The 27,675-nt window shown below is 38.9% G+C and overlaps 1 protein-coding gene across 4 annotated transcripts in view; it reads left to right on the top strand.

The window, feature by feature from the left end:
- Positions 1–27,195, top strand: part of SMYD3 (SET and MYND domain containing 3) — a 376,761-nt gene extending 349,566 nt beyond the window's left edge. For all 4 annotated transcript variants that reach the window (XM_068676387.1, XM_068676385.1, XM_068676390.1 and 1 more), the window contains 2 exons: positions 19,610–19,718; positions 26,273–27,195. In XM_068676387.1, coding sequence (XP_068532488.1) covers positions 19,610–19,718; positions 26,273–26,374 — 211 coding nt within the window. In that variant the 3' untranslated portion in view covers positions 26,375–27,195. The remainder of the gene's footprint in view (positions 1–19,609; positions 19,719–26,272) is intronic.
- The last annotated feature ends 480 nt before the right edge of the window (positions 27,196–27,675 follow it).

Below are 27,675 nucleotides of genomic sequence, written 5' to 3'. Positions count from 1 at the left end.
AATTATCTACATCACTGTGCCTGGTACAGATCTTGCAAAGATAAAATTTCCGCATCCCCAGAGTGCTATTTGCATTTGTAACTAATGTTCATTTGTAACTAATGCATGTATCCTGTGGTCAAACAAATCTATTACATTAAGCAACATGAAGCTTCACACATATGTTTTCCTTCCATCCTCTTTTCCATGACAAATGATTTCTTCGTATCACATGCTTTCTGTTCTTGCTAATTCCCCAGTGGTGTGCCATAGTATGTATTGAATTAAATAATTCAGCTTTAATCTTATACTTAGAAAGCTCTCCTGTGCTTGAGGTCAGCATGAAAAAAAGACATTGGGGCCAAAAATAAAGACATGGTGTTTTTCCTCAGTTTCTTCATAAATCTAAAGAGAAACCCTTTTAAATGTATTTTTTTTCTCAGTTATGAGAATATGTAAACACTACAGAGACTTTGTCAATATATTGCCATTTTGCATGCTGCTCAGATGCAACAGTATGTGGGATATTTTATGAAAGCCAGACTAGACTGCAGTGTATCCAGATTAACATTTCTCATTGTCTATACATCTTTTAATAAAATCCTTCAAAATACTGGTATGTTTTTGTTCAGAAGGGTTTCTCTATATATGCATTATTCTGTGCTACTCGTGAATGATTGAAACTTCTCTGTAGATGAAAATGTGGTAAATATTGCAATAGACAAAATATTTTTCAAATGCTAAAACTCTAACCTTATAAAACAAAGAAGCAACCTTGATTCAGCTGGGTAAGAGTTTTTTTTAGCAGTTTAATGTAGCAGAACTCAACCAAAGGGGTAAATTTTTGCTTTAGCTTTCCACTGATGTGAACACTGCAGCTGCATTTGTGTTTCCATATTCATTATTGCTAGTGTTCCTCCTGGATTATGACTTATCCAGAAGAATTTGAATCCTCGTTTGATGTTTTTAGTCTTTTTTTAATTTTTCTTTAATTTTGGTACAAACAGACAGAAAGAATACTCATGGCAGCCATTATTTCTTTCCACAATTTGTTGGAAGTGGCAGAAGCTATTAAAAAATGAAGGCATACATATCTCATACTATTCAGCTAACTGGTAATTAAAGTGCAATTAAATTTTTCATGGTGTAGATTGTGTCTCTTTTCCAAAGAAATTAGAAGCTGTGGCCCTTTGAGAATTGTATTCTTTGTCAATAGGCATTTACTGCTACAGCATTTATTAAATGTGATCATTGATGAAGTTTGAACATTCAACATACTTATAGGAGGAAGTTTGCAGTTAGTTGGCTTTTTTTTTTTGGAATTGTGGTGTTCCTATAAAAATGCATTGTCCTGAAGCTTCCCATCTGTGTTAAAGATTAATAATTTGCAAGCAAAATTAATCACTTTGTCTCCCCATTTCAATTTGGAGAGTCAAAGTGTGGTGCAAATTGCCCTCACAGTTAGGGAGTGAGTCAACATGATGGATTCCTGAACCCATAAGGTCATCTTGAATTATTAATCCTGGGGAATAGTCAGCAGCGCAAGCTAGGTATTCTGAATTTCCTCCTCGAGGAGACCTGGACTCTGCACTGGCTATACTGTGAACATGTGAAAATTAAGCTTTCCATTTGGGCATCAAAAGTTAGATGTAAAAGTAAGCTGACTACATGATTTATACTACCAGATAAATTCTACTCTCACTGTTATGTGAAAGTTTCTAAAATCTTGTTCAAGTATAGTAGCAAAACTGAGTATTTGCTATTTTGAACCAACTGCAGGTAGCTCTAGAAAGGATTTAGACATGTGGGCAAGGCCTACAGAAGTCAACTAAGCAGCCGTTTAGGTACTTCTTTTAAATGCTTTCCTGAATAGAGATGGAATTAATGCTTAAAAGCTTAGATGTGCAGTGTAACACGTGCTATAATGGCATGAAATGACTGCAGAGCTCAGTCTGAAAAATAGATGGACAGAAGACAAAGTTTCTCTAAAAAATCCAAAGGTAAGGGTGACTAGAGGATACAAATATGAAGCAACTTTGATATTTTGGCAATTTGGTACAAGAGGAAACAAAAGGAGATACAGAGAAAAATGCATGGAAATGAAGTTTTGTGTTTTGTTTTGTTTTAAAAAAAAAAAAGGTGTCTCAATTCAGGTATTATGAGTAGATCAAATAGGATCCAACAGAGGAAAGTCCAGTGGAACACAAAGCCTCAATTCTGTAGTGTTGTCAATGTGAATTCCACACCTGAAGTATTTTCCAACAGGAGTTACAAGGAAAATTTTTCCACTGGAATTTTTTTCATAATTTAGTATGGATCCAAGTAATTGAATACTTGTCAAAATGCTTCATATTTCAAATAAAAAGTTTGTTTTCTGTTCAGTTGTGGGGCTAAGTAAAGGTTTCAGATTCATTTTTAAGGAAGGAAGAATCCTGGACAGCTAATTCAGAAATGTAAAGCAATAGAGAAATTTGTAATTGCTAAGAATCCATGAATCCTAAATAATTGCTGATCAGGAATCAAACTTAGATACTGAAATTTAATCATGCATTTAAAGTCTTACATTCACAAGAACAAAACATTAATCGAAGGCTTGTGTATATTGGGAGCTCAGTATAGTGGTTGCCCTGCCATGCGCTTCCTGACATAGAAATGAAATTTATTGAATCACAGAAACACACAGAATCACAGAATTTCTAGGTTGGAAGAGACCTCAAGATCATCGAGTCCAACCTCTGACCTAACTCTAACAGTCCCCACTAAACCATATCCCTAAGCTCTACATCTAAACGTCTTTTAAAGACTTCCAGGGATGGTGACTCCACCACTTCCCTGGGCAGCCTGTTCCATTGAGTACCACTAAAACTTGTTCCTTAAAGAGGAAAAGAGAAAGAAACAATCCTTTTCTTCAGAGAGTACCATCCATCTTGCAGCATAAAAGGGAAAGTTTAGTACTGCAGCCACCGTTACTTGCACTTGCTTTATGCATATAACCACTTTGTTTTGCTATAAGAAAGGGAAGATGACAAATACAATTGAGGTGACAATGTCTGAGAATTTAGATTTTTGACTTGCTAACAACCTTCTTAATGTTCAGGTTTCAGCTATCTTGACAGTTATATTCATAGAGGATGAAATTCACATGCAGCCAGACAGCCCCAGGCTTATGCACCACATAAATCCTGTCTAAGCCCCTAAAATGCGTTATAAGTGGGCCTAATTGATGCACAGGACTTGTACTGGCCCTTTACACATGGGAGAATTTCTCCCAGTTTTTTGGCTTGCGATAATTAACTTATTGTTTAAAAATCTTTTACCCTTTTTTTTATCTATTACCATTTTTCCTAGTGAGCTGATTTTGCACTTCCTTCTGTTTAAACATAAGCACAGAGGAATATTTGAGATCACAATGTATATATTAGATAGGAACACAAATGAAATGTATATTAGAAAGGTCAGCATTCAATAAAAATTCAAATCAGATATTTAGATTTGATTATACACAGTGTGATCCATGCAGGATGCACTTGGGGATTGTGCAGAAAATCCACTAAATGTGGTGATGGAAAAGCACGCATTTTGTAAAGGACTAAATTCATCATAGCTTGTAATGATTCTTAAGACATTGGTGGAGAAGAGAATTACTATAGCAACTGATTCTGTGTTTGCTGGTAGTTTAGTATTTGCTAGTACATTAAGCACAATCTGCCACTTCTAATTAATACTTCATAATTTATATTTATTGTACCATCAACTTTGAGTCAAAAGGTAGCACAACCATCTTATTAACCTAATAATGCAAAATATATTATTGTTTCTAGTTTGTGCCTTGCCCCATTTTGTCTAGTACCTTAAAGGACAAATCTTTATTTTTTTCCCCACATAAACCAATTTTCTAGCTAACTCCTGACCACCTAAAGAAAATCAGACCCAAAACATCAAATATTACTCTAAAGAGAGGAATGTTACATGATTTTATATTTACATACATTTTGGACCAATGTTGTGAAGACACGTGCTTTTGTTTTTTTAAGGGTACTGTTTTTATCTGACCAATGCATTTGCCTCAAGAGTAAATAACCCAAAAAGGTTTTAAAGTAGTTTAATTAATCTTTTCAAATACCTGTGTTTCTCTTGATTTAATGCAGCATGACCTAATTTACTTTGGAAAAGAATCAAGCTAGATGTGAAATAGCTCCACATTAGTTTTCAATGAGAGCATCTACACGATGGTAGAAGTAATCTACCTTAAATTCACATCATTACTGAAATCAAATTAACCTTGAAAGTCCAGATGTAGACAAAATCTTTTACTCTGGTATTTATGCAGAAGAGTCATGCATTTATGCAAGAATTGCAGTTATTTACAAATTTCTCCTAATGGTGATTGTGCTTGCCTACATATTATAAGTGATTAAAATTATGAATTGTAATCCAAAAAGTGTTTCAGATTGGAGTCATAATTTCAAATCAAGGCAACCCAGGGTACATTCAGATAGTTCATTGTACCCTGGCAAGTGTAGAAATTAGTTTTGATCAAACACTTTTTTAAGGTATTTGTTAATTGTCTTTTAACCTATTTTAACTTATTGGCCTATCTGTAAAGTAGAGGGTTTTGTTGGAGTTCACATAGTTTTAAATAAAGTGTTAAAATTAAAAGTGATACAGTAAAACACATACGGTGAGGTAATCAATACCAACATTGTAGAACGGTTACTGGGTGACAAAGACATACTGGGTAAGCTGCTCTATAGGTATTGAAGGCCTGAACTGCCATCAGTTTGTTCACTATGATTTATGTAATCTATTTTTCATGTAGATGGTAGTTTGCTGCTTTTAAAAATAAAGGTGTTGTTTGTAGAGTCATGCTACAAAAGCACTGACAGTGAGAGTATGTGATGTTTTGATACCCTAGTCTATACATGAGGCTTGTGATGCAGTCAGCAAGCCTGATAACTGTGGAGGTTACAGATCTTGTCAGGAGCACTTTGTAGGTAAAAACATAGGAAAGAAATTCAGTGAAGGAGCCTTGGAGGAGGGCAAGCCATGGTAAAAGCTAGAGGAGATGTGGTGGTGGAGGGTTTGGAAGAAGTTTGGCAGTTCCTGGAATAATTACACAAGGCTGCCAAAAGGGAAGAGAGAAAAAGAATGGAAGAGATGAGTGTAAGTGCTTTGGAATGGAGACAAAGCAAGGCATCTCTTACCCTTTAAGCCAATAATCTTTCCATTTATAGCTTCTCTGTTAAGAGGATAAGCATTTTCAGTGGTTGTTTTCTGATACAAATATTTGTCCATATGAAACTGGCTTAAATTGTTATGTCTTGTATGTTGCATAATATTGCATGATATACAGTGTGAGATGATTTGACTTATGTTATATGATGTAGGAATCAAAAAAATGTGATATTTTTATATGTAATCTGTCTTTTCTCATATTTTAAAATGTTAAGGAAATCTGCATATCTGTATGCATTCATTTTAAATCTACTTATGTCACAGTGGAAATACTTTTACTATACAGTAGCATTCATGCTGTCAGCGTACTTCCGTGCACAGCAAAATTTCCTTCTTGGCTCATCTCTATTCATAAACAAATGTCATGGAGAAATTAATATTCTGCAGTTTTTAAGAATCTACTGTATCGTGCCTCAAACTAGCATTGACAAAAGATGCATATTTTGCAAAACTTAGTTGCATGGTTAGCATTATTTGTACTTTATAGTAACGTATAAAAATTATCATTTACATGGGTAAATTATCCAGGCCTTCTGCTGTATTGTAATTAAATATCTGTGTGTTTGAAAGTGGACTTCATTCATACTTCTATTCTGGATGTGCAGTGGTAAAGAGAATGGTAGCATCCAGCAATCTAGCAGTGAATAACTTTGGGTTTCCTTTTTATGTACTTATTTTATTTTAACCTAAAATTTAATTTGTGCAAAAATTACCACAGTAATCAAGGTGCTTTCTGAGGAGGCTAGATGTCAGGTCTCAGAAAAGTGGCCTAAACACCAAAGTAGTGATCATTTGGATGTAAGATGGCATCTAGAACATGCCTGGGGAAAGTAAAAAGTACACATGGCAAAGCTGCCCAGAAGGACAAAACAGGAGCTCAGCCATCAAAATGTCCATCTTGTTGCATATCCACAGTATAGCTGGATGAGAGCAGATGTGACGATTCGAGGCTAAGGACAGCAGCTGACAGTGGCACCAGTCATGTAAGGGCTAGAATTGAGCCACATACCTTCTCATATGAAGGTACAACTCTCATCAGGTTTTCTTCTGATAAGGGGCAATGCAAAGAACTGCTCTAAATATCAAGGACTGTAATGAGGTATGTGATAGTTTGTGCAGAAATAAACCCCGCAGGAAGCCAGCAATAATTAGCAGAGCCCTTTCTGAGAACTAGTCTTTCATCTCAGTCAAAGTTGCTGTTCCTAGAACATTGCTTGGTGTAACAACATGAGCAGAGAAAGAAACAAGATAAGCTCCAAGTAAAGAATGAAATCTCTTTATTAAAAAAGCGTGTATCACTGTGGTATGTAGCTGCAAGGTGACTCCAGGGAAGAGCTCCATGTTTCTGGGAAAGAAACTGTCCACTGAAAGGGGAACATAATATTTTGCTAGTGAGGTCTTTTTTCTGCATTTTGTTGAGAACATCTGGTCCAGCATAAAATACAGACTGATACATAAGCCCTGAGAATGGATGTCATGAAAGTTGAGAGATGTCTAAGACATTTCAGAGAAATCACAAATTGACAATGAAATGGTGAGGTCCTATTGTGCTACAAGCAAAATCAGATAGGGCTGTGACATTTTGTTTTTTTGCTTGAGGCAAGTAAATGCCATTTTAGATTTTGATGCCTGCCTCATGCCATGGATTCATATTTAATAGCAAAGACTAAGTATGTGGTTTTCCTATGCCTCACAAAAGCGTATTGACAGATTTTTTTCATGGCTGCCTCCTGTACCAATTTAGAAAGATGCCCTTTAGGCTGCAGAGATTAATGGACATGTCGTAGATCAATGGGTAGTTTCCTGAGGCTTTATGCACAGCACACCATTGCATGTCTTAACATGTTGTAATTTTCAGTGCGTACAGGGAATTTACTTTGCAACAGCTGTTAGCAGTCTAGCAGTTGCTTCAAAGATGTGTATCTTGCATGTAGCCCAGCCAAGTGAGCAATCGGCCTCCGCAGGACACACCACTTTTGTTATGTGTAGGTAGACAGGGCCCAGGAGTGGAAGAAATGTAAAATCATGAATAAAAAGATGAAAGAGGAGGTTAGAGGGGGAAATAAAGCAATTTGGTGGGGGAAAAGAGAAGGATAGAGAAACCAGGAAAGAAAGACACAGAACCTAGAGGAGGAAAACTGAGAAGAAAATAGGAAACAGTGTCTGGGGAAAGGGAGAAAATGGAATTTCTTCTTACTGTTAAAAATAATGACTTGTGAGATAGACCAAGGGTTCTGCCTCAGACCTAGCTGGTATGTGTAATGGCACACAGATAGTAAATATTGCTGAAGGGTTTTAGCTGACGAAGAGGTATGACCTGGGGCACAGGGTGATGTACTACTCCAGGACCTGCAGATTGGTGACCCTGGCAGCTTTGCTGCACTTGCACAACAGCTTACTGGAGCTCTTCCCAGTGTGCTGACTGTTAATGCTGAGCTAGAGCTATGAACCTTGTCTCAGTGTGCAGAAATTGTCTACTGGGAACTGTGGGCCAAGTAGTACCGAGTCTTTCTTTAGCTCAGTGGGACACAACTAACATTTGATAGAAAAAATAGAGTTTGATGGAGTCCATATGTGTTTCTTTTGCTCATTTCCCCTCCTCCACTCAGCCATAAATCAATGTGTTAATTGCCTCCACACAACTGGCTAGAAGAGAAATGTGGTTGCTCAATGTTTTGTAATTTCAGACTGTTACAAGCCTCTTATTCCTGTGCCTGTATTGCAGTTGAAGCTCTTTCTTTGTGCCTGCTGTCCTCAGTGAATGGGAAGCAAGGTAAACATTTATCAGGTTGTTTCAGATGATCCCTGTCAGAAATGTGCTGCATGGACGGGATGTCTACCCACTGGCAACAGGGAAAGGCAGTTGGACACAAAATGTCTGTGCCTCCTCTGGTGTCTGTGCAAGCACCATTGTAGGCCCTAGTCAAGTAACTCTTCAGAATTTCCTGCACAGATTAATAGGCTTTTTGTTTGTGTGTTTAATTTTATTTGTAATTCTGATGGGCTCATGGCCATATTCTTCAGTGTCATGTTTGGTCATTGTTCTTGTGGTCTGGCACAGAGAGGCAGCCACTGGTCTTGTTGGCAGCCACATGACTCCCAACAGGCCCATCATGTATATTTATATAGTAGCCACTAAGTGAAATCAAAAACAGCTAATTCCTTGGGAACTGCATATCCTGCATATCATACACGATATTTTGACTCTGCGAAGTCTTTATTTCTGTTTATACTCAAGATATTTATTAAGTAGGTCCTTGAATGCATTGCACTTTATCTTAAATCAATTGTTCATGCCTTATCTTGCCTACAGAAATATATTTGTCATGTTAAGATACAAACCTGTAATGCTCCAATCTAGAAATGCAATCAAAAACCTCAGACTGAGGACATTCTATGCAAAATGCCTATTGGAAAGTATCTTTTATCCTCCCATCTCACACATCTCTAAACAAGCCCTGAGTGGCTGGAGTAGTGACATAGCTAGAGTCAGTATAGTTTTGCAAAACCTCAGAGTCTCTTAGAACAACAAGATATGATTACAAACTGGTGGATCAAGATTGCAAATAATCTTGTATCAAAATCTGGGCATAAAACTTGGTTGTCCCAGAGAACATTGTAGAAAGAAAGCAGCATTTGAACAAAAAGTGAAACAAAGATCTTTTAATCCCAAGTACTGTGAATTTTGAACGATGTTTTGGAAATTTGGCTTTGATTCTGTGATGCTGACATTAACATTGTGTTATAGCTCTTAGACACAAGGTGTTCCATGTACTGGCAGATGATGGTGTACCCATGTCAGTCAGTGCATCAAGCATTAAAATCAGTGATATTATATCAGGTTACATCTGTAGAAACTGTCTTGAGATGTTCTGCTATCTGTAACATGCATGTTGTATTCAGCCATTGGAGATGGTAGCTTGCACACTAAACTAGGAACTGATATGAGACACCATGTAAAGCATGAAATCTTGAAAATTTCTTTACTTGGTGTGAACAGAAACATTCTTTTCATAGATCTATTTCCTCCTCAAGCAATCTTCTCAAAATTTTTTTGCCCCCTGCCTGTTCTGCCAAGGTACAAATGTACTCATTAATCAAGGTGTACAGCAAACATGGCTTTGCTTGAAAAACGCTTGCTCAATGAACATGCTAGTTTCAATTACAAATGGAGAGTTCAAGCATGTCTTGGTCTTTTGAAGCATTGCATACCCATGAAGAGGCATAGTGGTGTTACATGAAAAAATCTGGCCTTTATATTCAGCTAGCATTTCAGGCAACCCTTTAGAGCCTTGGAGAGATTATTGTTCATGATTGCTACTCATAAAATTAATAGCAAGTCTTTTTTTTTTTTCTTTTTTTTTCTTTTTTTTCTTTTTTTTCTTTTTTTTTCTGTAAAGAATGCTATTTCCCCCCTCCCCTTTCTTCCAGATTGTTTTGTTTCTAGGAAACTCTGGAGCAATTTACATGCCTTTTGGGTCATGCAAGATATTTTCTAGCCAGCTGAGTGACTGGATGGAAGGTAGTGTTCTTCAGTATAGTCAGATGGTCCTGTTTAGCTGCCACATTTTAACCACGTAGCTTACCAAGGATTTATAATTCTCTATAGAACTAGTGCTAATACATTCAACTGCTACAGAATCTTCCTACTGAAGCCTCAGAGCTTTCCACAAATGTAATTGAATTTATCCTTCAGTGATAGGATCACTATGCTCACATTACAGATGGAAAAGCTGAGACATAAGGAGTAAAGCCAGATAGCTAACTGAGATATCTGATGCAAGGCAGTAGAGTTCCTGTTCAGGCATGCTGGTAACAAGTTATGCATAAGAATCTCACTAAATTTTGTAAATGCTGCTTCAGCTATTATTGTTGCTATTATTGTTGAATATTATGATCTGGGAAGCAAGGAAAATTGAAATGTCAGCTGGTAAAGCACGGATCTGAGAAATTCTGAAAGGTGACAACATGGTGGGTGAAAGCAGAGAAACCTGTAAGAGAAGTAAGTCTGGGAGGCATCTGAGTGGTCAAAACTGAGGAGATAAGCCATACAGAATTTGGCAGGTTCAACGGCTAACCAGCCAAATCAGAAGCATGTACACAAACAGCTGGATCAAATGTCCACAGTTGGGACGGCAATGAACCAGCATCTTGCTGATTTGAAGATGGTAGAGGGCAAGGAGAGATCCCTGGCTTTCCTTTGTTCATAACCCATGTATTGCTATTAACATAAAACTGGGTTGGTAAACACAACGCCACTGCAGTAGTTACTGCAAACAAGATGATGCTTACTGAGGGAACAGCAATGGCACAAGGTATCACAAAGCAAAAAGGGCCATCTTGCTAACTGGATGCAGAGTAAATTCCTTTCTGTATTTACTTAGCTTTACTAATAGCTATGGGTATGGTACAGAACACTTCCAAAGTAAAAGTGGTTCCCAAAGAACATTAAGTCAGAGCTGACACTAAGCAATTGAAGAATAACAATTATGTTGTTCCTGTACTTTGGAAGGGGGAACTAGAGGGCCATCAGCTCAAGAAGATTTAAGAAAAATTCTGAAGGCAGAAAAAATGAAATGAACGGAAAATGCTGTAAAAAGTAATGTAGGTTTAACAAATATGGATCGTGCAAGACTATTTTTGATAATACAACAAAATCTAAGTGAAGGACAATAACATAGAGTTAAATTTCATTAAATTATATAATGAAGTATAACAGAGTTACTGTCATTCTAGATGCATATTTGCACACAAAAAATTAAGGTGGATCAAGAACTGCATAAGAAAGAGGCAGACTGGGAGGAGATACCAAAAGAGGCAAACGTTCCTATGAGTTCTTTCATAACCTTTCACCTTTCCTAAGCTGGAAACTTATCATTTGGAAATAGCCAACAAAAGAGGACTTGATGATCATAGGTACTGGGTTAACAGTTTAGCTAGTTTCTGTGTGAGGCAGAACATCCATTTCTTGGTTCTGAACTTGTCACCTGTTGGTTTCATCTGCTATCTTCTAGGTCTTATGAGGGGCACTGATCATACCTTGCTTGTGAGGGGCACTGATCATACCTTGCTTGCCTTTTCTATGCTCCCTTTGATTTTGTAGATCCACTGAGCCCTTCCACAACCATTTCTGTTGCAGACTTGTCCTAGTCTATTTACTCCTTCATTATACTGTATCTGACTGTCCTCTTCAGCCCTGTTTATATCTTTCTATTAAACTCTTTTGAGATGATGGGGTCAGAATTGCATACAATGCTCAAGATGTAGTTGTATGGTGTATTTTTTTCAGCACTTTTCTGTTTTCTTTTCCTAAAAATATCCTAATATTTGTTTTGGTTTTGTTTCGTTTGTTTTTAGTTTTGTTTTTGTTTTGAACAGAATGTTCATAGAGCTAACGTTTTCATGGAAATATTTATTATAACTCCAAGATCTCTTTCCTATATTATGCAACTTACTTCAAACCCATTACTATATATGTGTGTGTATATATATACATCAGCTTACTAAAAGAGTGATCTATGTTAAAAAAAAAAAAAAAAGTCTGTGATCTTCAGAAGTGGAAAGTGACAGAAATCCAGCCAAAGGACATGTTTCTGTGATTCTTCTCTGACCCACAGCTGTCATGAGAAAAATGACTACGTCTCTCCAAATCACAGCCACGCTGTCTGAAATGGCATTTGTAATCCTTTCTCTAAAGAGACGGAGTTGTTGCACTGTACCTGATAGTTTCCCTGCAGAATTATCTGGAGATACTGTAGAAAAAGGAAGAAGGACAGTATGGTGTAAACCAGTGATCTAACTCACAAGTTATCAGTCTTCTGTATTACAGCACACTTCTGAGGTGATCTGAGATTCTGAGGAGTGGAGAAAAGATATTCTGCACTGATGATGGCAGTACTGCCAGCTGCATCCTTCCTTGTAGAGTTTGTACTTGCACACACTCGCATGACCTCTCTGAAGTTTACTAACACTAGTAGCAATTAGGTGTGCGTGGCTCTGGTGCTGAGGGAGTTCCTATCATACTGGAGGGGCAGGGAGTCAATTAGAGCACTTTTTGAGCATAGGGGATCCAGCAGTGCTTTTCATTCTTTCCCTGTCACTGTTCTGTTGCTGAAAGGATCAGCATACAAACATGCAGGTTCATGATCTGCTCACAGAAAGCAGAAAGTCTAAACTTGCATTGCTTGTATCTGCAACCAGTCTTGTAGCTGTGTTCTAGCTATATAAGATACTGAGGGTGGGTTATTTCTCTTAACATCAGTGACCTGTAGATTCATTCCTTGAAGAAGAAGGTAAACATCAAGGTCTTCGTCACAAATTAACACTTCTCTAGTACACGTTTCCCTTCCATATTTTATTTTTCTTCCTATGCATGTTCTCTGTAAGTAGTTTTCCCATGCTTTCTTTGCTGTCTTTCCTGCAATTACTGTATTTTCTGGCATTCTCTAAACATGCTCCATTTCACTTTTTAATTCTTTTTATAAATCCTTTGAACTAAACTGTTGACCCTAACCTCTAGTTTTTCCATTTATGCAAGGACTGAGACAATATGTTCCTATCTGCAGTGACAGTCCACCCTACCATCCGTAGCTGTAAGGATGGAAACCACATGATGAAACTAACGAGCTACAAGATGCTGGGAAGATTGGTCAGGACACAGGGACAACCTATGCCAAGTTTTTCCCTTCTTCCATTCCAGACTGAGCACTGTTTGTTACTGTAACATCTCTTAACACCAGAAGCAGACAACATTTGAAGTGGACCATTCAAACAGACAGCATCAGCTTTTTAAATGGATTAATTAGACTTAGAGACAAGATGAAAATTGTGGTTTATAACACATTGTGATTTTATTAAAGTTATCATTCAAATCTTGGTAGAGCCAACATCTGGAATTATATCCATTTTAATGTGACATAAATTATCACCATAAGGAATATGGCAGAATGATCAGTAGCCAGAGAGAAATTATTTCTGATGAACAGCTAATATTTCTTGTGAATTCAGTCGATTAAGAAGTGTGATTGCTTATTTGATCACATCAGTTAAATTACTGAAACAAATAATCATAGAGCAGTATGAGACACAGATGTGATGAAAAAGATTTTGAACCATGATTTCACAGATCTAAATCCTAAACTATTTGCAGAGGCAGTTATTTCACTGAAATAATGGGACATCTCTTGAGTGAGGACAGAATAAAAATAAATAGGTAAAAGAAGAAGAAATTGTCAATCTGGCACAAAAATTTCTAATGCTGCTGTCTCTACATTCCATTTCAAAAATACAACATGCCTTTTAAGCCTACAAAACTACATTTACTTTCATCTGGGTTGACAGAGCCAGGTAGCCAGACAAAACAGCATGGATATAAGACCCAGGCTCTGCATGAACCTAAAAAAAGTCCTTTTCCCTGAAGTTACACAGTTCTTGAGGTCCAGGTTAAATTCTTCGCTTTTCCAGGGACTTTTCTCTCATAAAATCGGACATATCACTATATCACTTCATTTGCCTGTGCCTCAATTTCTCATCTGTGCAGACCAAGGACTGTCATGTCATGCTTTTTAGTGCTTAGTATAACGAGGTGCTTAAATATGTTGTGGTCTTTGGTGAAACTTTCAATACTAAGGATAACAAGAATTTTGACAATACAGCAATAATACAGGTAAAGAACACATATAAATTAGAATACACGAATGTACAGCCAGGATGTATTATAGTCAAGAGTTTAGAGACTTCCAAGTGAGGTATGATGAGAGGTGCTAGGTCTACACATCTCTACTATATCAGACACAGCTGGCTCAGAAAATAAGGTTGACTTTCTCTTGTTACTTGGTTAAATCAGAAACATATTTCCAATATAAAGATTTTACTAAATATGTTTTCTCATCAGTGGCAACGCTGTTCAGTAATGCTTCAGGGATGTGCACTAGTACTTACCTGCAGGAAATCCTCAATACTAGTGCTGTGGAGCTGCACCCACAAGTGAAAAAGGTCAAATCTGGGTTAAAAAAAATAGAAAAGGATGATTTCAGCATTAAACTGTTCAGTGATGCTTTGATTATGTCAGTGAGGCACTGTGATGGGGAGATAAAATGGACAATGAACATTTCAGGGCAGCTGGACTATGTATCAGCACAGGTAAAAGATTTAATCTGCTGCTCCAAAAATGGCATGGCTGCTGCAGAAAGTGTAAGGGGAGTTGTAAGGTCCTCAATGGATTTAAACGTACCTGGTTGTCCATAAGGAGTTGAAAGAGAAGAGAAGAAAAAAAAAGAGAGAGAGAGAGAGAGAGAAAGGACAGAAAGAATAACTGTATAAAATCATTTTTATTGCAAGAAAAAAATGTGATTAATATGTGAGCCAAGCCAGTAATCTGTTGGAAGGCTTTCACAGGGAACCCTAAAGATTATATGTAGGTTAAAATAGATATGCTGCCCTGAGAAATTATATAGTTCCAACTAGACTTCTAATGCTTAGCATGCAAAACAAAGTCATTTATTCTATATCAATAACATTTTCCCACCTCCACCAAAAATAACCCTATAACCTTGTTCCATCCCAGACAAAACTCTTGCATATGGCTGGTGGTTATTAAAAAAATTATGTACAAAGCTCTTTAAGGATATTTTCTATAAATAAAACATTGCTTGCTAAGCACTATTCCAGCTTCAAATTGCAGGGTTTGGTGTAGGAATTGCCAGGTGAAATTCTGTGCAGGAGATCAGACTGAACAGCTGCAGCACGGTCCCTTTGGCATTAAGATCTGTGAGCTCCTAAATGAGCACAGATAGTTGTAAATGAGCACTGTTAGTTTACCTGTTTTATACTCCTGAGGAATACACTTTCTTTGACTATTCATAAAATAACTGGTTCATTCTTGGAACAGTTGATAGATACCAAATGTTTCATACTTTTTATCATAAATAATCATTTGTCTTTAAATTTGTCCTAAAAAATGCTTCTCATAAGTCCCAGATGTGGAACCCTTTGATCATCCCAGTCAAGGAGTGGAACAAATATCACGCGAATTATGAATGACCAGTCTTACATCACTAAATAATAAAAAAATAAAAATCACTGGACAGCATAAAAATAATCCCTTGGCTGCAGTTTAGTGAAAAGCTTTAATGAATGTACTCAAATACTGAGTAATTCAGAAATCAAGAACACATCAGAAAAAGAAAACAAGGCTGTGCTGTATTTGTGGTGAACATTTCCACCCACTGTAGCTAGTACATTTCTGTCAGGAGACTGATGCTGTCCTCTTTGCATTCTGCTCACCCCTTTCCTGAAGCCCAGGAGCCTGCTCTTAATTCCTTCTCTGTTGCTGTGGCTCCTAAAACTGCTTTATGTCTTTTATGCTGTCATATTTACTTGCATGAAAAGATACTGCAAACCAATTTACAGTCATGTATAGCATCACTTTTTACATGTCACCATATTAAAGAGCCTGGTAACATTTCCCCATTCTAAACCCTTATTTCAGGTTTTATACATCCTGCCTGCTTCTAATTACATCAGGCTGAAGACAAAGGTGTAAATGTTAACCCTGCAGACAGATTTACAGGGAATGGATATTTATTTTAAAACATGAGGCATCAGAAAATAAAGTGATTTTGCATATCCTTTTTGATAGTAGCCGTTAGCTCACAACAGAACACAAAAGTTGCTGATTGTTTACCCTGTAATGAGAGATAATTTGAGTGTAATTAGAGGAACTGCAGTATTAAAAAGTAGAAGGATTTAGCTAAAATTAGTCAAAAGTGTTTTTCTTTTTTATGTTGTTCTATATACAAGAACACAAAGGATTTCTTGAAGAGATTCAGAGCTGATACAGATTTATGGAAGGATTTTTTTTTCTTTTTAAAGTATATGAACAGTAATTGCATGGAGGGTCATCAAGGCAAACCTTGGGGCTGAGCTGCAAATAGGAGCTATCAATTTCATGGTATATTAGAAACAACTATTGCTTTACCAAGTATTGGCCGTATCTTTGTTTACTGAAAATTGGTATCCGTGTATTTTGTGAATGAAGTGCAGGAATTGCTGGTTCCTGGAACAGTGAAACACTAAAGCAAGCTACCTGGAGACTGGGAAATAGCTTTCAATTGTGGTTTTGAATAACGAACTAGACAGTGCTTTCTTTGCCTCACTCTTCACCTATGCAGTGCTCCAGGCACAACCCAGAGAGAGGGCTGAGTCAAGAGGATTACCTGAGAGTGTGACCCATACAAACCCATTGGACCTCTAACAAAGGTGTTGAGAGCTGGCCAGCTTTCTTGTTGTCCTCTTTGAAAGGTGGAGAGGATCAGGGAGTTACCACCCAAGTTAGGATATCACAGTTCAGATGAGTAGACAGCTTGACAGGTAAAAATCTGGTTGGATGTGGGGGTCAGAGGGCCATGGCTGACGTGCTGTTGCTTGTTTGGATGCCAGTAACAGTGGGTACCACAGGGGACTGTCCAGGGACCGGTCCTGATTAACACCCTTTAACCTGCAGGAGGCAACGAGAGGCACTCCTGTGTTGTCTGCACATCACGCCACATGGGGGGGACCAGCTGACAGGCAGAGGAACAGGCTGGCATGAATGATGATAGTCATAGACTGGAAAAAAGCTGTGCTGCGGAGGCTGTGATACAAAATGTAAATATGTTTTTCATCCTCCTCTAGTTTTCTTGTTTACAGTGCATTTTACTTGTTAGTTATTGTATTCTGTTTAATCTCTCTTTGCAAGTGGACTGATGGGCATTGACCAGTGCCAAGGAGCAGGAAACATCACTCCACAGAACCGTCTTTCTTTATTTCAGCTTTTAGTGTGATACTGTTCCCTTTCCTGTCCCTCAGGCCTTGGTAAATCTCATAAAATCCTTTTCAGATTGAAATCCTATTCTTTCTGAGCTGTTCTGTGTTTTACAGCATGTATTTCTCTCTAGTTGTGTTATTCTCTTGTTGACAGTCTTTAGGTGCTAGTTCCCTGGCTGGTAAATGTCTTCCTTAGTCTTAAAATTATCCATTTGTTTTGTTCAGAGCAATGCATGGGGATAGCAGATAGGCTCACAAATACCTGACACTGCTTCTTAGCTCTTTTTGCCACGCCAGATTTTCATAATACTGAATCCTAGGGATGCCTGGAAGAAGCCAGCAGCATTCTGCCTGCTTACGCATCTCTCAGAAGAGCTGCAAGCTGCCTGGATTTCTCTTATAAACTCACTCAATGGATGCGCTTTCACAAAAAGGTGTTTAATAGATTTATTTCAGAATATGATAATAAATAGTTGTTTCAAATGTCAATTTTAAGGCTTGCAAATGTAACTATATACATGCATAAGATCAGAACATAAATCAGCACAGTAAAACAGCTTTGTAAATATTTATGAACTCAAGGCTCTTTGTTTCACACTTACTCCTTCTGTGTCCTCATCTTAAATTTTCAGTTGCTTTGGTTTATGGATGGTAGTCTGGGCTGAGTCTCTGACATTGTTAAATTGCCTCCTGTTTGCTCTGGCATTGCATATACCAAACGATGCTAAGTCTTTATTGACTTCAAGTGAACGTATGCTCTATAGAAAGAGACCCGTTTGCATGCAGGGGCAGACTCTGCTTTCTGATGGACTTGTGTGAAGTTTAGCAAGCCCCACGTTGCCAGACTGAAGCACACCCTGAATTTGTCCTTGTGAGCTGCCACCCCCATGGTGGCTGCTGGCAAGGCAGGACCCAGATGGTGTTGGTATTTCAGACAGGGCTGGTTATTCAGGAAGGAGAGGGAAAGGAGAAATATTAAAAAGATGGTTGAAAGGATGAAAAGTGGAGGTTTGCAATGAACATGTGAAGGCCATGAAGGAATATCAGAACTGTCAGGGCACAGCACAAACAATCTAATGAGTACTGCAAAAAGTTCTCTCATGAAAAGTCTGCCTCCCCGTCTCCTGTTCCCACGGCTGTGATATTTGACCCAGGCATCCTGGCATTCCAGTAGCCCAGAAAGAGAGGGAATGACCTTCATGCTCCGTCCATTGCAGCAGTCACAGGTGAAGGCAGAAGTTTGCAACCATCTGGGCATTGCTGTTTTGCAAATTTTACAAAGTTGTGCCTGTTATCACTACTCCCATTTGTGCCATGTTATCTCTGCAATTTATATGACTGTTCACTAATTCACAACAAAATCTCTTAGTTGTATTTCCTCCTTGCTTAACTACTAGCAGATAGCACCATGTTGATTGATATAATAATCAGAAAAAGAAAATAAAAATAAATCTACTGATATTTTTCCAGTATTTGTTTAACTGGATCTTTAAAGTTCCTAAGTGGTCAGTTTGGATTGAGACAAGGACTATCATTTTTCTTCTCTCTAGTCTACTGGCTCTCAGCCTTGTTGGATTGCAACCCACAACAGGTTTGAGAATGCCACTGTGCATGTCTTGTAGTTTTTGTAGTATAAACAGTTGTTGCTCGTGTCAACTCAGGATGGATTCTTCACATTAAGGAGTTGGTTTCTGTTACTTCATGAGAGAACTTGATGGATAAAGATTCTGAGAGGAAAGCAAACCAGGCATGCTTCCCATGTGTTTCTGTACATCTTCACTGAAACTGGGGGATCAGCAGAAAAAGGGGAGGTTGGGTGTGAAAACATTTTCCATGACATTTGCACATCTTCATTTAAGATTTATGACATTTCATGAGCATCTTGAAGGAAATTAATGATGATGTCACCCTCCATCTACTTCCTAGGGAAAAGAAAAAAAAAGAGAGAGAGAGCATAGTTATATCTTTATATATGTGTTTCCGAAGTAACTCCAGTAAGATTGATGGAAAACTTCTGATTGTGGAAGTGAGGAGTTTCTCCTCACAGTAGCAGATACCATGTCTAGATGCACGAGCCCAGTCTGAAATGTTTCCTTGAACATGCATTACCAGTTCTTTTCTGCACCAGGGAGCAGCTAGCAAACCTTCAGAAATGGTGGCCTTGATGTATGTACCTGCTTTCTGTGCTGCCCCTCTCCTTCATCCTGGAGGATCCAAGAGGTAGTTTCCTTCTGAAGCTTCCCTTTAAAATTATAGCTCTTCAGGGACCTGGGATTGTGAACGACCTCTGTTTGCAACACTAAGTACAGTAAATTCTATTGTGTTATCCAACAGTAGCAAATGAAATAATCCCACTCCCGTCACTTTCTAACAGGATAATGTTAAAGGCATTCCTTTGAGATGGAGAGTAATAATTTGCTAATTCCCCTCAGTATTTCATGCTTCTCAGTAGTGTAGCTAATTTTCTCTGAGTACCTTATTAACATTCACAATGACTCTGCGGTCCCACCCTAATAGCTCTCCACAGAGGCAGTGACTGTGAAGGTGAGAGCTGACACAGTGACACATTTTCCTCCTTTTTTCTCTGCAGACTGTATTATCCTGGCTTCCATCCACTGAGGGCTGTCCAGCTGATGCGAGTGGGCAAACTGCAGTACAGTCAAGACATGTTTCCTCAAGCACTGGAGACTTTGAAAGAGGTCAGTGTTGTGAAATGCTACGTCCTCCCCCAGCTCTCACTAGCCCCGAACCAGCCATGTATTCCCTCCCCTTCTCCTCTGACTGTACCTTGTGCCTTTGCATATTCCTCACGAGTTTTTCCATTGTCGGTGCTGTTTCCCCAGGCTGCAGCTGAATGTGATGATGGGTCACTGTTGCACAGAGTTTCAGGCACTGCCTTCCCTCAGTATCAGTCAATGCTAATTGCAGTTTGATAGCTCAGAAGTGCCTGAATGAAAAATTGCTGTTAGATCTGAAGAGATAAAACTATCTCAGTGCCTTCTACTCTCCTTATTACCATAGCAAAGGGATTCTGGGAGCACTAGAAGTACAAAAACAGGTGCGGAGCTGCGGTTTCTACCCTCCTTATAGTATCTTCTTAGGTATTTGTGATTTTGGATGGAAGAACTTTGCCTTTTCATGCTTGTATTTTATTGTGAGCTACACATTCAACAGGCATGCTTCTCGATCCCCGCTGTTTCTGTGTCACTCACCATCTTTCCATTCAATCTGTTTTTGCAGCTGGTGCTTTGCTGGTTCCTTTTCAGTTTTAAGCTGTCCCTGTTGTACCTGAACTTATTGTTCAGGTTTAATGAGTTTTATATTCATTTCCTCCTACCCCAGGCTCTTATTTGTCCTGCTGTTATATTGCTTTTACTATCTGGCTTGGAACTACAACCTTAAATATACTGAAGAATCCCCTTCCGTGAGCAATGTTTTCAGGACATAGGCTCTCACTTGCTCCATGTCTCAAATCCTAAGCCACTGTTGGGGTATTTTTCTCCTCCTGGAGGATGTGCTGCCTCAGGTCCCCCTCAGAGAGGTCTCAGGCTCATTCACGTGTATTTTTGATTGTCCTTTGTTGAAGGTGGCCTGAACACACTACAAACTCTGTGAGGTTCCCTCACTTGTCTCCCTGCCCACCTCCAGTGCCTGATGCAGCCTCCTCACCTTTTGCTCAGTACTGCAGATTTTTTGCTCAGTATCTGCAGTTTGCCCTCTGCGAGGAACTTGTCACAATACTGTCACTTCAGGCCTTGCACAGCTTGTGTTGTCTTCAGGACAGGGTATTTCACATGTTAGCAGTGGGTTTATCCTTAAGACATCCCACTGGAGAAATCCTGTCATCTCCATTTCCAAATGGGGAAATTGCAGGACAGAGGGCCTGAAGAGCTTCTAGCACAACCTTGGGAAAGTTCTCAGCACTTGCTCCTCTCCTCTCTTCTACTTGAATGTCTGAAATTAGATGCCAGAAATTGATGGCTTATGCCCCATTCACAGAGTTGAGAACAAAATAGCTGTAATTACACGGGCCTGCAATTTCTGGTAGGCATTGATAGGATTCTCTGCTTCTCCATTTACACCGTATATTTTCTTAGCACTAATTAAGCAAGAGTGTTTTCTGGTTTTTGTTCCTGCACAGTCCTCTCCAGTGCAGAAGTTGGCTGTTTTGTCCCCTTTGTTTAATGTCCATATTGTATGAAGAGCTAGCTGTGTTGCAAAGAGGGGCAGCTGCTTGGGATAGAAGGGGATGGGAGTCTGTGCTGGGGATGGGGAGGAAGTGTTTTTTACTCCTGTCTGGATCCCCTTTAAATAGCAGTCACAACACAACTGATAATTTACTGTTTTGTACTTGCTTTTCTGAACCACCGTATCTATTAGGTTTTAACATCTGATTACATATGCAAAGTGAATAACTGATCATTTTCACCTCTTTAAATAATAAATCAGTATTTGATATTGCACCTTTCTTACCAAATCTTAGTAACTTAAATCTTCACTTGATATATTTAACATAAATTGTGGCCAATTCTGATCATTAAGAAGTTGATGGGAGCGTAATCAATTCTATTTCCCATTCATTATTCAGAAGTAAGCCATATATCTGCCATGTGCCAGGTAATCTGCTCTGCCATTTCCTCTGTAATATTTATGATTTCCAAACATTTGGACCTTCCCTTTTAGCAAATGGAGTGAGCCCTCAGTCAGAGGAGTTTCTGTTTTCATTGATATTGCTGCAATACATCAACAGGCATGCTTCTAATTGCATTTCTAATATGATATTGCATTAAACGAAACTGGAGTTAATTCCCCTAGAGCCATCTGAATGCTGCTCATTGGTGAGGGCAGAAGTTGTGATGGGTTTTTGTATGTGTTTAGTGCAGTAGCCCATTGCCAGCCAGATTGTTACTGTATTATTCTTTGAGTGCAGACCAATACCTAACACAGAAACCATTTTTTCAAGATTTATCTCCTCTGTCCCTTAAAAAGGAGCACGTGCTGTTTACTGTTTTATGCCATACCTCTGTGCATCTCTAACCATGCTCTCCAAGACATTAGTGGTCCAAAAGGACACAGTAAGTGCTTTGCAGCTGGGATGCAGAACCATTGATAAACCAATCCAATTGCAGCTTTGTCTACTCCCCATTCAGTCTCCACCTTTTTAACCAAATGTGTCGTACAGGGAGAGACTCGCCTCTCACTCTCTGCGAGCACTGTTAAGCAGACAGCAAAGCTTCTTGTCATCCTACTTCCCCAACTTGCATGCATGGGATGCAGTGCTTCTTCGAACGGGATCTGAAGCTGACTCCCTCATCGCTGTCTACACAGGAGCAAATTACAGCCATGTAATTCCCAGTTTGTTGCGAGTAAAGGATGTGATTCCTAATATAACTCAGATAATGTCCTGGAGTTATATCAGAACACAGTTTGGCCCTCTGTGATTAGATGTGTCAACAGAGCATGCCACATGCTCAGAGCAGAAACTCGATTGCCTTCTCTGCTTCATTACTCTTCTTAATACACTCTGACACTGAATAGCACCCTGTTGGAGCTCTCGTCAGACTAATTTCAGCCTGGCATTAAGGAGAAGGATGGGGAAGGTGCAGAGGAATTGAGATCTGAGTGAAATTCACCTCACTCATATAAATCCTGTTTAATCAAGCACAGCCTCAGAGCTGCTGTGGATTGACAGTGGCTCTGCAGCAGCCCTGCAGTGTGTTTGCACCCGTAGATCTTCACACACGGCCGTGCAGCCCAGCCCATATTTCTGCACCCTGCATCACCTGAAAGTGAATCACAACCACCCTGCCCTACTCTTATCACCCTTTGGTTTTAGCTCTCTCACCTGCACCCCAAAAGAAGGCTTAAATAATGTGAGGGACCTTGTGTTACCCATTAAAATGAAATTACCTTTTAAAAGTATATTATCCCCTGCAGAATCTAATTTGCCAGGTCTTGGAAATAGAAGTATTACAGAGAGGCAGTAATCTACTTCTGGAGTAAAACCTAAAGGTAGCCTTTGGTTTATTGTACAGCCAACCTATCATTTTTAAATTTATATATATATATATGAAAAAATGTAATGCTGGGAGAACAAATGGAATTATAGATCAGGAAAACCTTTGTCAGCAAAACACCAGAGCTGGAGCCTGGTCTGACAAAACTAATTTAAAGAGCCTTGGATGACTGTAAAAGTGGCAGTAACGACAGTTGCAACAGGCTGTCTGGGGATGGGTAAAGCTTCTCGACCTGGAAGCAGCGCTCACGCAGGAGCCCAGGACAGGTCTGCATTTCTGGAGCTCGTGGGAATCCCCTGGTGAGTGTCTGTGGTTTGTCCCTGTGCACATTCGGTGCCCTAAATATTTGGTAGGGGTCATCGTTACCTTCACAGCACTGCAGACTCCTCTCTTTGGTTGACCATAACCTGAGTGCAACCATCCTGTGCGAGGACAGGCAGGGTGTACAGGGGAAGACTTGGACCTGGTTTTTCACCCTTGCCTCCTTGAAGTGAGTCCCAGTGGTAGTGGTGGTGGTGGCAGCCTGTGCCCATGGGCTTGCTTGAGCGATGGCTGGTGGGGACCGAGGCAAGAGGGGCGCCCAGAGCTGTGCTGCCTTTCATTTGCATTCATGGAGCAACTGCTGTACCTCTGATCTAATGGGTTTTATATTCTTCAGGGATACAGCGTGTGGTTGGTGACACTCTGTCCTGAGCTGCTGTCTTGCGATTACTGTAGTGTTTCATAATTAGATTTCTTCTTTTGTCTGAGAGGAGGACCACACACATCACAAGACTCTGATGCGCCTTGGCTCTGCTGGTTAGCTCTAAGATATACAAGAAAAGGGGGGGTGGGGGGCTCAGAGAGTTGGCATATTCCTCCATATTTTTCATACATCACCAGTTAAAAAATCCTTGCTTTGGAGGTGAAATTATCCCCGTTTTTTCTCTGATCTTTACAAAAATAGCTCTGTAACTTCATGTCAGCGTAACCTGAGAATTAGGGAAGTCATTGCTATTCTACCTTCAATACAGCGTGGTTCTGACTTGTAGTGCACTGTGTAAGACAGAACATTGCATGAGAATGATTTTCTCCCTGAAGGAGACAAAAGGATAAAGACTGTGTGCATTTATCTGCCGTACTGAGGACAGAGACGAAATGGAAAAGAAATGTTGCAGGTGAGAGAGAAGTCAGCCACAGTAATGGTATCTCAAGGTTAGGTACAATATTAGTGAATTTTGCCTTTTATCAGATATATATCCTTACAGACATCTGTAACATCAGGGTGTTGATGGCCATCACTACTTGCCTGACCTGTGTCCTGTAGGTGGGCTAAAGATCAGGGTCAGCTGCCCTGGGACTATGATCCAGCCCAAATGCACATCTTGTTAACACAGGTCTTTCCCAATAAATCCATCAGCTTTCTCGGCCAGATCATGTAAACACCACACACCAAACATGTCTATATCTATGGCCAGTCCCCCTCACCCTTTTGCCCTGGAGTCATCCTGACCATGCTTAGCCTGAGCACAGCTGCTCTGTGCTGCACAGCAACATGCCTGGGATCCCACCTGCAGCTATGCTGCTTTGCACCATCCAGGGATTCCTACACTGTGCCCATGTTCTTATTTCTCCACTCCACTGTCTCTGCCAAGTAAGGACTGGCTCTTATTCTCGCCTTGTACACTACCTCTTCAGTTATTTATATTAAAAAAGCTCTCGTACAGCTTAACACTTCATGCTCAACTATGTTGAAGTACTTTCGTGATCTGTTCTTCACAACATTTTCCCCTCACGTTAAATTAGGAAAAACAGAAGACTAAGAACAGCTTAGTGAGTATTTTCAGGGAATATAATTATGACTTCCTTGCAAATGTTTTGCAAAAACATGAACAGATTTGTATTTCTCCTAAAATAGATATATGCAAAAACGAGGATTTCTGATTTTATTTCACATTTCTTAGGCATTTCTAGTGAAATGAAAGAATTTCCATTGTTCTGTGTAACAGTATTTTACCATTTAGTAGTAGGAAGGCACTGTGGTAGCTCAGAACATCTGATTCTTTGTAGAGTTCCTTGCTTACTCTGATTTGTTTTGACTGATACTTCAACTTGTTCTTTCAGTCTTTTGCTTCCTTCCTCTTATTCTAAAAAGTTAGCTAATTGGAAGCAAAAATAAATTATGCCAGAATTTCCATATGCTTGCCTGTTTCTAGAAGTTGGAAGTAGAATTTGATTCATTCTACCAAAGAATCTTTATTTTTATTTTTATCTTTGAATTTAAATGAGGTCCCTTCCTTGACATATTTCCAAAAAGATAATTTTTCTGCAATCTAAAGCTGATTTAGCTGAATTTTATCAGCCGACTGGACCAGGAACTTATTCAAGCCCAGGCTGCATTTACTTTTTGATGATTCCTCAGCTTGTGATGAAGAAAAATCTCTGATGTTTTTTCTTCTATCGGTGCACTTGGAGCTCCCTTGTTCTTTCCTTAGAAGTGCTGAGTCTGTTTCCACCTGGTACTTCCCTTCTTCCATGAAGAATTTAAAAGAATGAAGAAGCCGAAATGTCGTATGAGAAACGGTGATTGAAACATGAGCTGGGCAAGGAGTATGTCAGACATATCTGTGGCAGGGAATCAGCAATACAACAGACAATATGAGCGAGCATAAATTGGGCTAGCAATGCAAGATGACCAACACAGAGAGAAAATAATCTATGGGAAATGGAGCAAAGAACCATTCCTCACATGTGCCTTTTTTGAGTGAAACTATTAATTTACATATTTGTTTGATGCTATGTATACTTTCTCCTTATATAGTCAGAGCACTTAATTCTATTTGTTAAGCATTAATCCATTTATATTTCAAGGACTTTGAGGCTATTAACAGCATAAATATCACAGTCATCTTTTAAATAATGTATCAAAACCTTGGGTGTTGTAGTTGATCAATCTTAAAATTGCCTTCATGCCTCAGTGCAAAAGCATCTCCCTCTATTACGCCAAACATCCCTCTGTGCAACACATTAGGGGACTTTAATGTTTTAACATCTAAGAATAATGTGTCAGTACCTCCTCCTTTGTCAGAGACAAATTGTTACATGCTTTGGGATACTTCACTCTGATTTCTACTATGCCATGCTTTAAAGCCCCCATCTTGAGAGCTGGCACTGAAATCCATGCCCTACCGCAGTTACCAACCCTTTCAGATGTCCTGCGCAATGACTAATGTGTCCCTTTCTGCTCTCTTCTCCAGGCCTATAATATTATGAAGGTGACCCATGGGACAGATCACAGGCTGATGCAAACCTTGATGGACTTAAAGGAGCAGTGTGAGGCCATCATGAAAATACAATGAAGAAATTATCCGGTCTGGAAAACAAAATATTCAAGGAGAAAGGAAATCAGATGTTTTTTATTACATTAGGAAGCTTTTCAATGATTTTGTTGTCTTTTCATCAGGCCCTACTTTGATTACAAAAATTTGTTGGTTTTGCTGTATCTTCTGAATTGAGTTAATGGTTGGAGGAATATGTGCTATTTTCAGAAAGTTTCTAATTTCTACAAGGCAAAATGGTAGTGGGTAAGCCTTAGTATTTGATCTTAAAGATGCTGGTGATAAAAATACAGACAAACATATAGCGAGGAACAATTTTCTTAATTTTTATTTAATAACCAGAATCTTCAGTCCAAATACCACTGAATGTAGGAAGAATTGAGACTTGAATTGTAACTCAATGATACTTGACCCAGCTTCTCCCATGTGTTTTAGGTATTGATTTCTGTATCCGTCCCGTTATCTCTGGAATGATCACAAAGTCTCACCTTACCACCTGTTTTATGTCTGTTTATCAGAGCACCCTTTGGATTTTTTTTTTCCTACCAAACACCTAATTTAGATGATAATACTTGATTATCAATTTACAACACCCAATTTAATTGATAACAAATGCTGGGAAATGCATACAGTCTTAGCTTGTTACAAAATAATGTAATTCCATTGACATCAGCAGCCAGTTTTTTGTGCCAGTTTATGCCAGCAATTGAAGATCTAGTCTCAGAAATATTCTATGTAGAGAAAGCATATTTTTCCCTTTGACTTACCATTTGGTGTGTTTTCCAAAAGCCTGATCCAATACTATTTGACATTAAATAAAAGACTTCCAGTGTTCTAAATGAGATTTTCTTCCCTTGCATTTTAACTTTTGGGTTCTGTTCCTCTTTTTCTTGCTTTTTATATGTTATAATAGTGGATATTAAAATGGATGAAACAAAAAATTTAATCAAATATGTATCTACGCAGAAATTGTTTATCCTGATGTCTCACCATTTTGACTGCTTCAACAAGTTCTCAATCCATAACAGTGTTAAAAAGAGAGATTTGGACCTATGAGCTCAAACCTTTGTCTGCAGGTGCAAGTTTTTTGTGAAGCTTCCTCAAAATCAGAGGTTGGGTATCAGGGGCAGTGCAAAAAGTAGTATGGGTAGTATGGGTTAGAAGTTCAGTGACAGGCCTGCTGATAATCTGTCCATATAAAAGGAATTCCAGCTTTTTGTTTGTTTGTTTAATTAAAGTAAAATTGGAGAAACTACTTAGTTAACTAAAAAGCCAAAAGAAATACAGGAATGCTGTCAACAGGACCATGCTTAAACTACCTC

The sequence above is a fragment of the Anas acuta genome, chromosome 3 (genome assembly GCF_963932015.1).
Source record: "Anas acuta chromosome 3, bAnaAcu1.1, whole genome shotgun sequence".
NCBI classification, from domain to species: Eukaryota; Metazoa; Chordata; class Aves; order Anseriformes; family Anatidae; genus Anas; species Anas acuta.
Note: the sequence above shows the minus strand (reverse complement) of the source record. Positions and strands in the feature narration are given on the sequence as shown.